Consider the following 16,170-nt stretch of genomic DNA (forward strand, 5'->3'; position numbering starts at 1 on the left):
TGTTCTGTTATTATTTTTCAAGTGCAGAGGTTTTCTTCCTTAAATGATTGCCTTCCAGGGAGCAATGCCGTCACTTGCAGATGTCATACGTTGGGTGAAGGGGAAGTAGGCGGAAGGCGGTAAAGGAGTCTATAAGTGATAGAGGAACACATTTTATTTTAAAGGTCAACATATTTAGAAGTAAAAGTGGTGCAAAAAATGTGAAGCACTTGTAGCTTGTCAGTCAATGCTAACTTTCTGATTGTGATGAAGGTCTTTATAAAATGCACTTTGATGTTCCTGTCAGTACACATTCTGGCAAGAGTGCATCAACGCAATGAATCTGTAGACAGCAAAGTATACAACGTCATTGAGTCTCGCCTAGGGTGAGATTGCACAAGGTACTCGACTCCATAAGGACTGTGCAAAGTAAACACTGTGATCCACAAGTACTAGGAGGCCATAGTGTGTAAGTGACACTTATGGTGTCTTCTATGTAGACTTGGCTGACAGGTCTCTCTGGACGTTTGGCGCTCATGTCTCATCTTTGTAGGTTCTCAGTCCAGGTAAACCTACTTAACACTGAGCAGGGCGTGATGTCGAATAGAGCCTCTAGAACATTACCTTGGGAAATATACCTCACAAGCTCCTTGCTCGTACGGGCACTGTGCTTCCCAGCAGCTTGGCAACCTCGCCTTGTTATATTTTTAAAATGTTATATTTATTGATAATTTATAGCAAAAACACATTTGCATTTACCCTTCTCTAGTAGGCAGGGGACCGTTCACATGCCACAACTACCCACTTCAAACCATCACATTTCTGAGAAAAGGTATTGTGAAGAAGTACAACAGGCACAGTGAATGTAGAGATTATCTTCTTTATTGTAAGCTTCATATGTAGCAACGTCCTATTCACCTGGCACCTTGATAATAGCCGACTCCTGAACTCTCAGCCGTGGAGCCTTAAGGACAAACATTCTAGAGTACATAAAGGTTCTGCGTAGAATGGGCTGGCGATACGACCCATGAACCAGGACCGTCGGTACACACTGATACCAAGCTGTATCCTTATTACTACCTCATGTCACTGTAAATATATATATGCTTACCTCATTACAGCTGTATAACTACCTACCTCTTATATTTATGAATCGTTATACTATATATGTTTTACCTCCAACCTACCTCATGTAATGTGAAGCGCTCTGATACCTAAGGGTCTTGTTCGCGCTATACAAAACTCTATAATAAAATAAAATAAAATACCAAAGGTATCAATACATTTATAAGCAACAGTTCAATAATAAACTATACTTCATGTTCCTGTGGGCCTCGGCCCTGTGCGCTCTTCCCTCTCAAAATGGGAGCCTTATAGTTACGCCAGATTGAGATCTATAGGGGCCCAGACTGCTAGATGGGCTTTAAAACAAGAGTGGAGAGGAAGGAGAGATGGAAAGGAGGTGGAGGAGGACCCAGAGTAACTAAGAGGGTGATAAGGTTTAAGACTGCATCCCACTTACATGGTTTCCTCTCAGAGGGCACCCACGGTGCTTCTAAACAGCGATGCTGGAACAATTTTCAGAGTGGTAATGTTGCCATCAGTGTTACGTCATTGAAATCACAGGGTTTGTGAAAAATCAAAATTGCTACATAAAGGACAAGTGTAGCAAATTAGCCTTGTACGTTCAGCAGAAGAATGGTACCATATATGTGAGCAAAGCATGGACTGGCAGGGTACAGTCGTGTACAGAGGCACATTTGTTAATTAAAGTGTCCTCTTAAAATGCCATTAAATTTGCATCAAGCATACAGTTTTACTAGTAAATGTATATAGTACGCAAACAGTCATTTGTGGAAATTTGGTGTCTGGGTATTTTCATCACACAAGTAAAGTCACGTTCCTCTGGAGATCATGCAAGGCTATTCTGGGGCTGCTCTGGGTATGCTGCAGCACGTCCCTCACCCCTAGTTCCAGCACCCCTACTTCTCTTTGTCAGTGCATGCCTTTTGGTGGAGGGAAGATTGGAAGTAACAGCACGGAGGATTTGAATGTTCAGTTACCCTACTCTGCCACTGGTCAGTCAATTGGGCTCCCTGTGTGAGGGCACCTCATGACCAACTCGCTCTTGGTCTCCTAGGAGTTCCATGCATGTCTAGGAGCTGCAGTTTTACAACCTCCATCTTGTCGCTGTAGCCTGCAGTGTTTGTGAATGCCCGGTGTATGGGGATCACTGTCTTAGACTCTCCACTAAACAGGTCACATCGCTTCAGATGCCCTACTCCTCTGCTGCCATCAACCGTCTGATGAGCCCCTCCAGATGCTAGCATGTTATAGCATCTATATTTGCTTAATGGTGTCTCCTAGTTGGCTTCTGCCTCAAGCGTTGTTGTCGTTCTTATTGCAGTGTTACCTTGTCCGCTGCATCATACCCCCATAACCTCACTGTTTTGCCTCTTGGTATTTTGGTGGTATCCGCAAAACATGCAAACACATTTTGTGGCTATTTGGGCGTTGAATTTAATGCTGAAGGCAGATGCTGTTTGTGGGGGGTCTTCTGTAAAGCTTGCCATTGATCCTCCAGCTCTCACAGCTGTTGTCTCCTCTTTAAGCAATTACAAGGCAAATTAGCATGATCGATTCAACTGCTGGCAGCTGACGTATCTTTTCTTCCATCTCTGCTGTGTCTCTTTTAGGCTACATTCTTTGTGTTGTTTCCTTCACCCTAGTAAGTTCCTCAGGCCTGTAGTCATCCTCCAGTTGAACGTTCATAGATCAGGGCAATGCACCCATCTCACCCATGTGCCTAAACCGCTTTGGGTGAGATCACCTTCCTAGAGGCTCCTTGATTGCTTACAGGCACTTTTGGCCCAGGCATGCCTATTATCACTGTGCCGATTCACCTCTCTAGATGCAAGTAAGCAGGTGTGTGACTGTACAGGGCAAGCGGCTTGTCGCCTCTGTTCTTCATTTTACGTAGGCCAACTATGTAACAAATGCCTCCATGATACTTGCTATTTGCAGTCAAGCTTCCCAAGATGTGTTTTGGTTTGGTTGCCACTACTTTGTCCCGTCATAGTGTGAGCAGTAAGTGCTCTTGATATTGTGTTTGGCATCTTGGCTGCCGGGCCACAGCTACATTTCTACACCAATGAGTCCAGGTCATTGTTGAAATTGGACAAATTTACTCTGGGAACCCATAAATTGCTGGTCAAGTTGTGACTGGGGACAGTTGGTAGAGTCACGAGAGGCGGAGCTTGAAAAGCAGAGTCTGACAATCCACTTATTCGTTATTATTATTATTATTATTTTTTTTATCTCACGCGAAAATATTGGTAACAAAGACATGTGTGATAAATGTTTTCTAGATTACTTAATTGGGCACTAGGAGGAAATATCTTACAAGGTTAAGACACCCGCTGCAGAGATCATTGTGTGCCCAGAAGTTTAGTTTTGAGGGGAATATAATAATGGTAAGATAACTTTAGCGGTTAACACAGTTTTGGGAGAATTCTGTGTTTTTATCCAGCCACAGTTTCGACTCCTAGATTAGTATAGAGGGCTAATGTGCCCGAAATACTCCCGTACCGTTCCCATCTGTCTGCAGTTGTAACGAAACATAATACGCATTAACTATTGGTCGAAAAGGATTTGACATTCCTTGTCTAAGGTCCATGGCATGCCGGGCTTGATCTGAATCCCTCTAAATTCTGCCCAGCCTCCCCATATCTGAAAATATTTGTAAGGGCAATCCCCTTGCCGCATATAGCGGGTCTGTCATGCTCATACAATGGTTTAAACCAGTCTTCAAGTGTGTGTAATTGTAGGAGGGGTCCCATACTTTTCAGATTCTGAGCAATATCTTTTTGCAACCAGGAGAGCAATCCATAGTAGGACTGTCTTTTATCTGTTACCATCTAGATCTACCGGTATGTAAAATGTCCAGACTGGGGTCTTGGAAAAGTTGCCAACCCAAGACTATACCTATCGTTGAAAGGAACCCTTCCCAGAAGGGGACTAAAACCCTACAATCCCACACCGTATATACCTGGTCCCCTTCCTCCTCTAAGCAATGCAGGCAGCATGAAGAGGCACCATGCCAGTCTCCCAATCATGTGTCTCGTAATGTATGTGTGATGGAGATCGTGCAATTTGATAAGTCAGAATGGAGCCACCTCCCATCAGTCATCGTTTTTGAGAGACCCCAGCAAGGCCTCCCAAACCTCTGATCATTGTGGAAAAGAGATTTATACATTTGAGAGAGTTTCTACTCTGAGTTCATCCACCAGTATTTCAGCCAGTGGATTGACGTCTGGCTTCTCCGAGAGGTCTCCCACATGTGGCATTAGGGCATGACGCGGCAGGAGGGATCTGGAAAATTGACTACAGTGAAGTTCAAACTCAGCATGTAGCACATCGAAGGACTTCAAGGTTGTTCCCTGCATCACATCCTGTAGCATGGATATCCAATCAATCCATTGTCGATATCCCTTGAGTTGAGTCGCATGGGGGAGTAGTTTTCTCAACTCAGAGGTGCCTTCTCCCCAAGGGTCTGTCCCACCTCCCCAGCAAATTTGTTGCATCATGCCAATCTTCAATACTATCCGTGTGGCCAGGGGAAGAGTCATTGCCCCCTTCTCAAAGGTGAAAGCTCGGTCATTGTCCAAATCGTATCACAATTCATTTAGAATCAGTTGGTGATCAGTTTTACAGTAAGAGTCTATATCTGCTGCTGTTATGCCCCCGTTATAGGTAGATTTGTAGCATTAGCTTATGGCAATTCTGGCTACTCCCTCCTGCCACAGGGAGCTTCTCTGGGCACTATTAATTTTAATGAAAAATCTCTTTAAAAGTATGTTGGAATAATTCTGTAGCTGATAGATGAGGGCCCTGGTTTCCCAGTTCAAAATCAGTAACTCTGGCTGTTCAGCTACACCACCCCCTGATGAAGTTCCCCAATAGAAATGCCTGTCAAGAGCCAAACGTAATCTCTAATACACACTATAAACTGTTAGTATGGTATTTGATTCTGCATCATTCTCATTGACCCCTGGCATGCCCTTGTGATCCCTGGTATGCCCTTTGTGACGAACAATACACCAATTGGAAAAGGGGTCTCAGGGAATGTTTAAAGACCTAGCGTGGATACACTCACCATAAAGAACAGATACTACACATACCTATCCACGGGTCTGGAAAAACACGACAAAAAGAATCTGAAAGAGCAAGAAATCTCCTTCCTACCAAAAGAAAGCTTATTAGTGTCCTAAAGCGATTGGAAGTCCTAATCACAAGGACGGATTCCCATCAGTCACCAATGGTGCCATGCTTCATCATCATTTCCCCAGACCGTTCGGGCGACCGACTGAGGTCTCGACCGTCAGAGCGGTGCCTCCTTTCCCTGAGCCAGGTGAGGTGAGGTTTGATCCCCATGCACTACGGTGGCTGATTACAGCACGCCATTTGCAGAGGATTTGTTTCACACCTAAGATTCCAGGTGATATGGTTGTACTGATTCCAACCTGCACAATTTACTTTTTTGTACCTTTATTGTTTATTCACCATGCAGTAGCAACATTATTGATGTCGTGAAGAAGGCAGAGGATGAGTTTTTCCTCACATTGCTGAAACATGTCGGCCCAGTCAACTATCCAGTCATTTGTTGAAAGCTGTCTATTTTTGCACTGTTTTTAGATTTGAGCACTGAGAGACATTAATTAAAGTGTTTTCTCTCATTGCCCAATTCTAACTCACTTTTTGTCAATATATTTTTTTGCACTGCATTTATTTCCCATCATGGTAAATAGCTGCACACATGTATAGGTCAATCAATAACCCGCACTATGTTAAGAACATAATCAACAGTTCTTAATTCCAACAATTGCGAGTTATGTTGCCGTGTCTATGAAAGGGGCATAGCCCTTAGAGTCACTACATTGACAATAGGAGGAGACCTAAATGATGATGAAGCATGCCTCTTGTGACTCCTGGCACTGCCTTTGCGACGCCTAGTGTCAGAAGTGGCAAAATCAGTGGCAGGAACAGAAGGAGCTTGTCTTTATGGCTGTCGGTGGGGGCTTCACTCCTTGTTTTTGTCATTTTTTTTTATTATACTAATAGTGAATAATATTACATTATTCTCTATTAGTTTAATAAAAAAATAGCGCGCAAAAATCTGGAATATGACTTTTCCTGGCAGCTGAGGTAAATTAAAAAAATGCTTTTAAATGTATGTATGTTGGGTGCGTGCTTGCAGTTTTGAATGTGTTCTTGTAAGAGTGTGTATGTGATGTGTAGGTAGTGTGTGTATATGTGAGTATGCGTGTGTAAGTGTGAGTGTGTGTGTATGTAGAAGCTTATATGTAAGTGCATGTCAAGGGTCATGTGAAGTCACTTCCGCTACCCCTGGCATTTTGGTGAATTGATGTCCAAGATCATTCTCTGCATGTCGTGAGGTACTCGTTATGTTACTGGCGAGATTCATATTGCGTTGTACTTTTTAATCCTACAGCGCATAATCAGAAGAACTGGAAGCAGCCCCCGAAGGCCTCGCTGTCTGAAACCGTTGACAAGAGTTCAAGAAAATCGTCCAGAAGGACCCCAAAGAAGGAAGAGAGGAAGGCTATCTCATCCTCCTCCCCTTCAGATGTCGCCTCCCGGAACCCTGTCCAGGAGCTTTCCGACCAGATCAACGAGAGCCTCCGCTGGGAAGGGGTTTTAGACGACCCCTTGGCCGAGGAGGAAAGGATCCGCAAGTATAAAGAGAACCGAAGGCGACGATACATGTTGGCTGCAAATCCGGACTCCAGGGTGGCGGCTAGAATGTCCCAAGAGGTCATGGAGAGCCGCTACTCGCAGGAACAGCGCCCCCAGCTGGTCGCCGACGTGGACTGCCACAGGCTTTGCACCAGGAAGGACATGTCCAATGCCTATTTTCTTGGACCTCTGGGCTCGGGAGGTCTGAGGGTCGAAGCGTGCACAAAGCTGGCTCCTCTGAAATCGCCGTCACTGGGGAAGGTGTCGCAGGAAGTCATGTGACTGTGCCATGTTTGTGTTCTTGTTGCCATTCCAGCTTATTTTAGGCAAAAGGCAGAAATGGTGGTAATGTTCGGGAATAAGAGCAACCATTTTGTCATTACAAATAATGTACCCTGTCTTTTTTAATAATTTTTTTGTAGGCGCTGGACATTGCAAATTGTTTAATAGACAATGTACTACTACCAACGGACAAATGTCACAAGCCTTGGTTGAAGTTGCATTGCAAATTATTGGTTAACAGACAATGTAAATACGGTTTAGTGTCACAAGCCTTGGTTGAAGTCCATAAAAAAAAATCCTCGAAACTGTAATGGTCAGTGCAGTGGTGGTGTGTAGTGGGCAGTAAGGGCAATGTCTGTAGGGTGGGATGGGGCGTTGCTGAAACTGCAAAATGTCCTGTAACTAATTTAACCTCTCGTCTACAGGTAACTGCATACAAAATAAACGGTCCTACTACACACAACTGATAACTTAAAATAACTTGATTTCTAAATTATAGACTGCTGGCATTCAAACACATCCTCAAAATGTGAGAAGTTTACAATTTTTAATCATTGCTCTGAGCGAGGTTTCTTTATCTTACTCGAATCAGATCCTCTGCCACACAGGTTACAAAAAGATATCCGAAGTAGGCACACTTACCACTGATCTATATCACTAACATTGGAGACTGTAACCAGTATGCCATTCACAAAGATTTTCTGCAGGTAAATTTACCCATTAGGTTTTCTCATTGGGCTCAGAATCTCTTTGACTGACTTTGAGTTTGACTGTAATGAGAATGTATGACCTATATGCTACATGTCAATCTCTGCAGTCAATCCGTTCACTCACAACATTATTTTGTAAGGGTTCCAGCAATTGAGCTGCAGACTACTCGTAGGACAAAACATGCAGTACTGTATATTTTCTGCAGTTTTCTTTCCACCTTGATTATTTTCACCTATCCTTTCATCTTTTCCTCAAATAAAGAAGTACAGCTTCGGCACAAATATTTCACGTTTCCTCATTTACCGAGCACAAAGTATACAGGGCGAAGCAGTGCAAGCTTCAGTCTCACTAGTCGCACATGCAACTTACTGATAAGTTACCGACACTGGTCAAAGTTGCAGATGTCGAATTTAGGTCCAGTGTGCGCCCCGAAGTTGCAGATTAAGACTGCAAGATTGATTTGATGTCCATTCGGTCCAGTGCTTCTTTGCTGAGGCCACCAATAAGATTGCCAAAAAGTGACACTTACAAATATGGTTTTGTGCACACCTATTCTTTCGAAATGGAAGTAACCTTTGCAATTCCTTTTACATGGACCATAAACTGCCTGGTTCTTTGTAACTTGGCTAGTAAAACACGCACAAACGATACCTCTTCTTTGGAATGACTGTTTCATACTATACTCTCATCCCTACTCCCTTAATTCAATTGAATGCGTAACATGTCTACCTCATTTAACTGGCAATCTCCCTGAAGATAATGAGCTACTCCTCAAATAGCATTCAAGATGACTGAAGTAGTTAAGAACGTGTTGTTCTAATTCTTGTGCAACTTGCGGCCCATAGATTTAAAAATACCTGGAGGGGTGGCTCTACCTTTCGCCTCTGACGAAGAAGAAAAGTGTACCCTTGCAAAACATACTGGTAATATGAATTTGTTATGACTCTTGGAATAGTGGTTACTATAATAAAATAATTTCCTGTATATGTATTTCCATAGGATCTTTGCTTCTTTCTTCATTGTTGTTCTGTCCTGAGGCATAAGGTAGTTTTATGTGGCCTGGGTGTGTGCTTTTGTTTAAGGAGAGGTGATTTAGAGACTAAATTGTCAATAGTCAAACCTGGCATACTCTGGTTCAAATTCTTTTATTTTTTTTATTTTAACATTTTACCTAATTTACAGAAATGTGTTATCCTGGGCAAAGTTGTATTACCCACCCCCTCTCCCCAAATCTTGTCTCCTAGTACTTCAGTTGATTTTCCTTCCAAATGAATGAAGGTTTAAACAGGGATTAAATCTGTCCATCATCTTGTGTGTTTTGCTGTGGGATGTTTCACATCAATAAAGTTTTGTAATTGATATTCTTTGTCAGAATTCAATCGAATTATGATAATTAATGGATTTTCTGTGCCAGGAGGGAGGTTGGACTAAGTAGACCTGGGACCAGCACCCAAGCGCCTTTGTGTAAGAGTTAGTCGTGCACATGTGAGATTTGTGGTACCACTACGTTCTAAAACTCCCCCAACGATTACTGTTAACCCAGACCATATCAACCAAGCATCCATCCAGATGAATGTAGCGTTTCACTAAATAAATAACCAAATGCACCCCTGAGATAAAAGGTCCCATCAAATCGGTTCGCAGAATTTCATTTGCAGTCAAGCATTGTCTCCCTAGCAGCAGTGCTGATCGCCCTACTGAATATAACTAGTCTTACCTAAAGCAGACTCCAGTGGAAAAGGTGGACCGCAGATGAACGTGTTTCCTTTTTTTTCCCCTTTAGGTATCCACTTTCTGTGCTCGCACTATACACAAGCACACCTCTTATTCCATCTTAGCCTCCAGCAGGTCAATGATAAACAGATTAACTTTTCTGGCATTGTTTTTGTATTTTTGGAAAGATATATCTTTTTTCTTCTTCAGAAAACGAAAAAGCTTGGAAACCCTATTCACAGCAGTTCAAGCCACCTCAATATCTATACTCAAGACATTTTAAAGAGAGCCTGTAAATTTTGTCCACTCACCTGATCCCTGTATCCGAGCGAGAGGAACATTTGGCAAACAACCAAATGGAATAGAAATTTGTGTAGCCTATCTGAATGTAAGTTCCAATTCTATTAAGGATGCGGAGGCAAGGATTATGCTCATTATTCCTTCACTTTATTAACAATTTTTAAACAGCAGCTCATCACTTATATGTAGCAAAACTACATTTCCCATAACACTAACGAAGAAAAACAGCCCATAAATCCTTCTGTCACATCCTGCACTTCCTCTTTCTTCGCTGGAGGATCACTCCCATGGTTAAATATTCTGCTTGGCATTTTCATTCGCTGAAAGAGAGTACAGCCATCAATCACAGTATCATCAACCGAAACACCAAGTCAGCCAAAGTACAACTTAATCATGAAACATTGCTGAAATACCATAGCAAGGTCAATGTTACATTCTCAAAACCATCAACCTATGCCAAGAAGTTTGAAAACGAAAAATATTACTTACATCCATACGGCGTGGGACAGCAACCAACGCGCCTGCTGGGCGGGATAATCCTTGCCTCCGCGCCCACAAAAGAATTGAAACTTACCTTCTCGTAGGCTAGGCAAATTGCTATTCTATGTCCGGACCGGAGGCGAGGATTATTCTCCCTCAAAGCTTGTCCACCACCACCTGCGCCACTTTTAGCAGTGGCTTAAAAGAGAACCTTTTGAAGGTAGAGCCAAATAACCAATCCACTGCCTTCATAAGGTGCTCCAAACGCACACCAAGGCTAAACGCCTTTGAGGCCATCGCACCACGCGCTGAATGCGCACCAAAAGCTCTTTTATTAATGCCCGCTTCCTGCATGATCCACGGCACCCAACGGGCTATAGTGGGAGAGGAAACTGCTTTAAACAGCTTCTTGAGGGCTATCCGGAGTTGTCCCTCGCCCGAAGGACGAACTTCCTCAGTTGCTTCCTCATAAGCTTTTAACCATTGCACTACACCGAGCTTAGGCACTTCCACAAAAGCCGGATAGGAAATCGTGCGAGTATTGGACTTGGTACATCTCCTCACCGTGAAGGTAACGCCTTCGGGGAAAAACCCTGGCTGTAATGTCCAAAGCCCGTACATCTGAGACACTCCTGCAAAACACCAAACATAACAACATGGCCAATTTAGCAGATAATTCCTTCCTGGAGAGAAACCGATTCGGCTGCCAGGATAACAAGAAATGTAATTCAAAACCTGGTTCACGTCCCAAAGGACAGAGTAATGGGGTCCTGGGGTGTAGATAATCGAATACCCCTGAGAAGCTGGCACACAAATGGGTGTTCCCCTAAGGGCGCTCCGTCCAAGTGAGAATGGCCCGCCGAAATCGCCGTACGGAGCCTATTCACTGACCTATATGCCCAACCCTTCTGAGCCAGCTCTGCTAGGTAATTCAAAACGTGGGTTAAATCTGCGACCACGGAATCCACTTTCTGTCGCATACATCAACATACCTACCGGGTCCAGGCCGATTTGTATCGTTTGTACGTACTGTCCGCCAGAGCACTGGACAACAGGAGCTCAGCGTGGCCCGAAAGACCCGGCAGTCTCCAGTGTTGCCTGTAATCCGCCAAGCCATAAGCTGGAGTGAGCCTTCCTCCACCAACGGGCGGGGACTCTCCTGTGGACTCAACAGGAGATGGGAATTAGGGCGAGTCGGATTGGAGAATCCCAAGAAAGTTCCAGTAGAGCTGGAAACCAAACTTGCGACCTCCAAAACGGCATTATCAGAACCACGGATGTTCCCTGCCTGCGAACCTGGGCCACAACCCGAGTGATCATGGAGAAGGGGGGAAACGCATATCCGCTCTCCCGACTCCAGTCCTGGCTGAACGCATCTGATGCCACTGCCAGAGGATCGGATGTATGTCGTTACAACGCATGCTTTTTCTACGCATGCCTTTACAACGCAGGTTTTACAACGCAAGTCGTTACAACGACTTGCGTTGAGGGGCGCTGGATAGTGAATAGTTTAATTTACTATTCCAACTCCAGTCCCCGTGGATAGTAGGGAAGGTTTTGGATAGTAAATTGAAACTATTCCCTATCCTACAGCGCCAGTCATTGTAACAACTTGCGTTGTAATTCCTGCGTTGTAAAGGTACTGCGTGGAAAATGTTTCGTTGTAAAGGATGTTTCCCAGAGGATCAGGCCTCCAACTGGAGAACCGGGGGAGTTGTCGATCGAGCCGGCATGCAAAGAGGGCGATGGAGAAAGGGCCCCAGCGATCCTGCAGGTAGCTGAAAAGCTCCGGGTCCAGCTTCCAAACGCTGGCGTCCCGGAGATAGCGGGAGTGCCAATCTGCCACCAAATTCTCCTTTCCCAGAAGATTCTCCGCCGTGACCGATACCTGATGAGAAAGGCAGAATTCCCAAAGCTGCTTTGCCATGTTCGCTAACGCCTTGGACCGCGTGCCGCCCAGGTTGTTGATGTACTTGACTGCTGACACATTGTCCATTTTTAGTAGGACCCACGCTTGTACCCGGTCCTTGGTTCAGCACTGGACCTCAAAGGAGCCCACCAGAACCTCTAGACAATTGATGTGAAGCATTTGTTCTTGAGAAAACCAACTTCCGCTGGTGTAAAACTCCCCACACCATGCTCCCCATCCTACCCGACTGGCATCTGACTGTATCACCAGATCGGGAGCGGAACCGAAGATTGTTCTCCCATTCCAGGCCTCCATGTGGGATAGCCACCACTCCAACTCCTCGTGAACCTCCTCCATCAGCGGGACCACCTGTGAATACGTCAGGCCCTTCGGAGGTGGTACGCTTTTAAAACGCTGAAGAGCCCGGTAATGCAATGGGCCCGTAAAGATTGCCTGAATGGAAGTCGAGAAAAGGCCCACCAGGTGCGCAATCTGTCGCAACAACGTTCCTTGTTTGGCGAAAGTCTGCCGGATTTCGTGGCGGATCATTGCCACCTTCCTGGAGGGCAGACTGAGCGTGGCTGAGACGGAGTCTATCACAAACCCTAGAAAGGAAACTTTCAGAGTCAAAACCAGGAGGGGTTTCTGGTTGTTGATCACGAACTCTAAAGACTGAAGGAGGGACACTGCCATCTGTAGATGTTCCTGCAGCTGCTTAGGGCACTGGCTCAGGAGGACCATATCGTCCAAGTAAACGATCAAGCGGACCCCATATGCTCTCAGGTATCCACCACCGGCTTGAGGACCTTGGTGAAACACCATGGGGCCGACGAAAGTCTGAATGGAAGACAACGGAACTCGTAGACCTGACCCCGCCAAAGAAACTGAAGAAACCGCCTGTGCGGTGGAAAGATCGGTACCACCCGGTATGCGTCCTTTAGATCCAGCCTCACCATCCAATCGAGTGGCATGAAAACATCCCTGAGCAGGTAAATGCCCTCCATCTTGAAGTGCCTGTACACCAGCCACTCGTTGAACTCCCGAAGGTTGATGACCGGCCTCCGACCTCCGTCGGCCTTGTCCACCAAAAAGATATTGCTGAGGAACCCTGTGGGGTGTACCTCTCTCCGACACACTGCCCCTTTGCAGAGCAACTCGGCCACTTCCTCGTCTACCAAAGCTGCACTTGTCGCGCAGAAAACTATTGGGCGAGGACGACAGTCTTGTCTGGGGGAGCCGTAAAACTCTATGTGGAACCCCCTGACCGTTTGGAGTACACAAGCATCCCCAGTGAGCTTTCAGCCCGCAATCTACTCCGAGCCTCATTCTCCAAGGGCTTCCTGAGACGAGAAGCCACGTACAAAGCCACTTTTTCCGCAGGAACACATTCCGCCGATCTTGGATGAACAAGATCATCGGGATCCAACATGTCTGAAATGCCTGTCTTCGGAGGGTCAGTAGACCCCGACGGCCACCACAGTTTTGAAGAGCCTGCCTCGTCATCCGAAGCATCCGGGGTGTCCCCTTGCTTTGTGACAGGGGAGGCCGGCTGCGGGTCCTCGCCAGACGGCGTTGGACCCTGAGGCAGAACTATTGAAGCCGTGTGTTCCAAAAAGGCCTGCTTAAGGCGTTTTGAAGTCTGTGTCCAGGCCTTTTCTTGGGGGGAGTGGGTCTCAGTCCGTCCGGTTGGGTCAGCTCTGACTCGCCCGATGGTACCAGGGCCGCAGTAGCGGGTTTCCCCACCTTTGCACACAACTGCTCAATCTTATCAGCTAGTCTTTGCTCATCTGGGTCATGAGCTCTGTGATCGCCTTATAAATGGAGTTGTCTTCTTTGTTGTAGAAATCATCGTCCCATTGTAAATATGCCAAGGAGTCCTCTCCCTGTTCCATCCCCCCCAAATCACTAGGAACAAGCACAATCAACTGGGAACAAGCACTGGGTAACCCCAGGAAGTACACTCACGCGTAGCGTTGGGAATTAAAACTGAGGATCTCTCAGTAGTATTAGGAGGCCAGAGGCACAGGCTTAGTGGGCATTCACATGATTCGCAATCATATATCGATACACCCTCCACTGTCAAACCTCTGATCTCCCAGACCTCAAAGGAGCAGAGAGTATGGGCTTTTCAATTAAGGCCCATGACTCGTTTCCCTTCACAGGAGCCCAAATATATCGACCACCAGGGAAGCATACAGACTTTCTGGGAAGTATCGGGGAAGGGCTCAGCAACTTAGCCCTTAAATCCGTCAATTTCACACTCCTAGGAGATGTTAATGTGCACCTGGACTCCTCCACAGATCCAGCGGCCACATGTTTTAAGGACACAATGAGTGTTCTGGGACTAACCCAGCTTACCACACACAAGGCAGGGCACATTTTAGATTTCATCTGCTCAAACTCAGATACTCTTAGAGTGGAAAGGCCCCAAATACTAACTTGGACAGACCATCATTTTATCCCCTTTGACCTTACAGTTAGGGCCGGCCAAACAATAAAGAATGCAGGGAGGGTGACAGCTCGACCTCAGGGGGAACCCTGTTGGAAAAACATCATACGACAGCCGGAGTTTTTAACGGCAGCTGCGTTAAATACACCCACCCTAACGAGAGATCCTACTAGAGACATCCAGCTCTTTGGGGAGTGTATAAATATACTCAGCTTAGAAACTACCTACACTGCTCTTAGGACAGACATTAGAAAGCTCTCACAGAGGAAGAGGATATCCGCTCCCTGGTTCTCATCGACCCTAAAAGAAGAACAACGGAAGGTGAGGGTCCTGGAGCGAAGATGGCGTCAAAACTATTAGGAAAAGAACCGGAATCATTACAAAGCTGCGCACCGTCAGTATCATAGCATGATAAAAACTGCAAAAAAGGAACACTACACTGAAGCCATAAATAACAGCACAAATAAGCAAAAATAAATCTTTAAGATAGTCAGTACTTTTATGAATCCTGTAACCATGCAGAAAGACATTCCCACCCTCTCAAAGCCTCTGCAACACAATAGCTGGCTACTTTGATGACAAGATCCGCACACTCATCAAAGACTCCCCCCTCTCCGCCGACCCAAGGTGATACTGGGGGCGCTAAGCTAGACACAGCCATGGCCAGTATGTCCAGGTTTTATCCGGTTAGCCTAGCGGAATCCCGGACAGCAATCTTGGTGATCAAATCCGGCTCCCCTTTTGATCCCTGCTCGCCCCTGGTCCTCCATGCGATGGTGGACATAGTCAACCCCACCATTAACCGCATCATAAACTCCTCACTCCAGCTAGCCTCAGTCCCAGACGAATGGAAGCTAGTAGCGGTAAAACCCCTACAGAAAAAACAGCTACCTGACCCAACAACTCTTTCAAATCTACGCCCCATCTCACTGCTCCCGGCCCTCTGTAAATTAACAGAGAAAGCCATAAATAAACAGCTCACTGCTTTTTTGGAGGCTAATAACATCTGGCACCCAAACCAAGCAGGTTTCAGGGCTCAACACTCGATGGAGTCAGCCCTCATCTTTACCTCTGAAACCCTGCGAGCAGCTATGGACCAGGGAAAGAAGGCCGTCCTGGTACTCTTGGACCTGTCTGCGGCGTTCGATACGGTCTCTCATACTATTCTTGTAGACCGTCTAGCCGCGGCCGTGATAGCTGGAAACTTATTGGGTTGGGTAAAAAAAATTCTAACTAACAGGCGACAAGTAATCACCCTAGGCCATTTCAGGTCGGAAGAAAAACTGCTCACCTCAGGAGTACCACAGGGCTCCTGTCTGAGCCCCACTCTTTTCAATGTATATATGGCTCCCCTGATTGCACTAATATCATCCTTTAAAATTAACACCATCTCGTATGCCGAAGATACGCAGCTCATCCTGGTATTGGACGACGACACCAGCTAGGCTGAAATTAATGTCAGTTCAGTTCAGTTCATGAAGCTTTATTCGGTTCATAATAAAAATGACCATAAAAGCACAGCAAACAGGCAACAGTATTAAAAAAAAGTGCAAACATGATTAAAAACTCATACTTTTTCTAAAAGCCATAG

At 45.6% G+C, this 16,170-nt stretch overlaps 1 protein-coding gene across 1 annotated transcript in view; it reads left to right on the top strand.

Annotated features, from left to right (window-relative positions):
- Positions 1 to 7,017, top strand: part of LIAT1 (ligand of ATE1) — a 36,257-nt gene extending 29,240 nt beyond the window's left edge. The window contains exon 2 of the mRNA XM_086958533.1: positions 6,491 to 7,017. Coding sequence (XP_086814659.1) covers positions 6,491 to 7,017 — 527 coding nt within the window. The remainder of the gene's footprint in view (positions 1 to 6,490) is intronic.
- The last annotated feature ends 9,153 nt before the right edge of the window (positions 7,018 to 16,170 follow it).

This window comes from Lissotriton vulgaris, chromosome 2_1, assembly GCF_964263255.1.
Source record: "Lissotriton vulgaris chromosome 2_1, aLisVul1.2, whole genome shotgun sequence".
NCBI lineage: Eukaryota > Metazoa > Chordata > Amphibia > Caudata > Salamandridae > Lissotriton > Lissotriton vulgaris.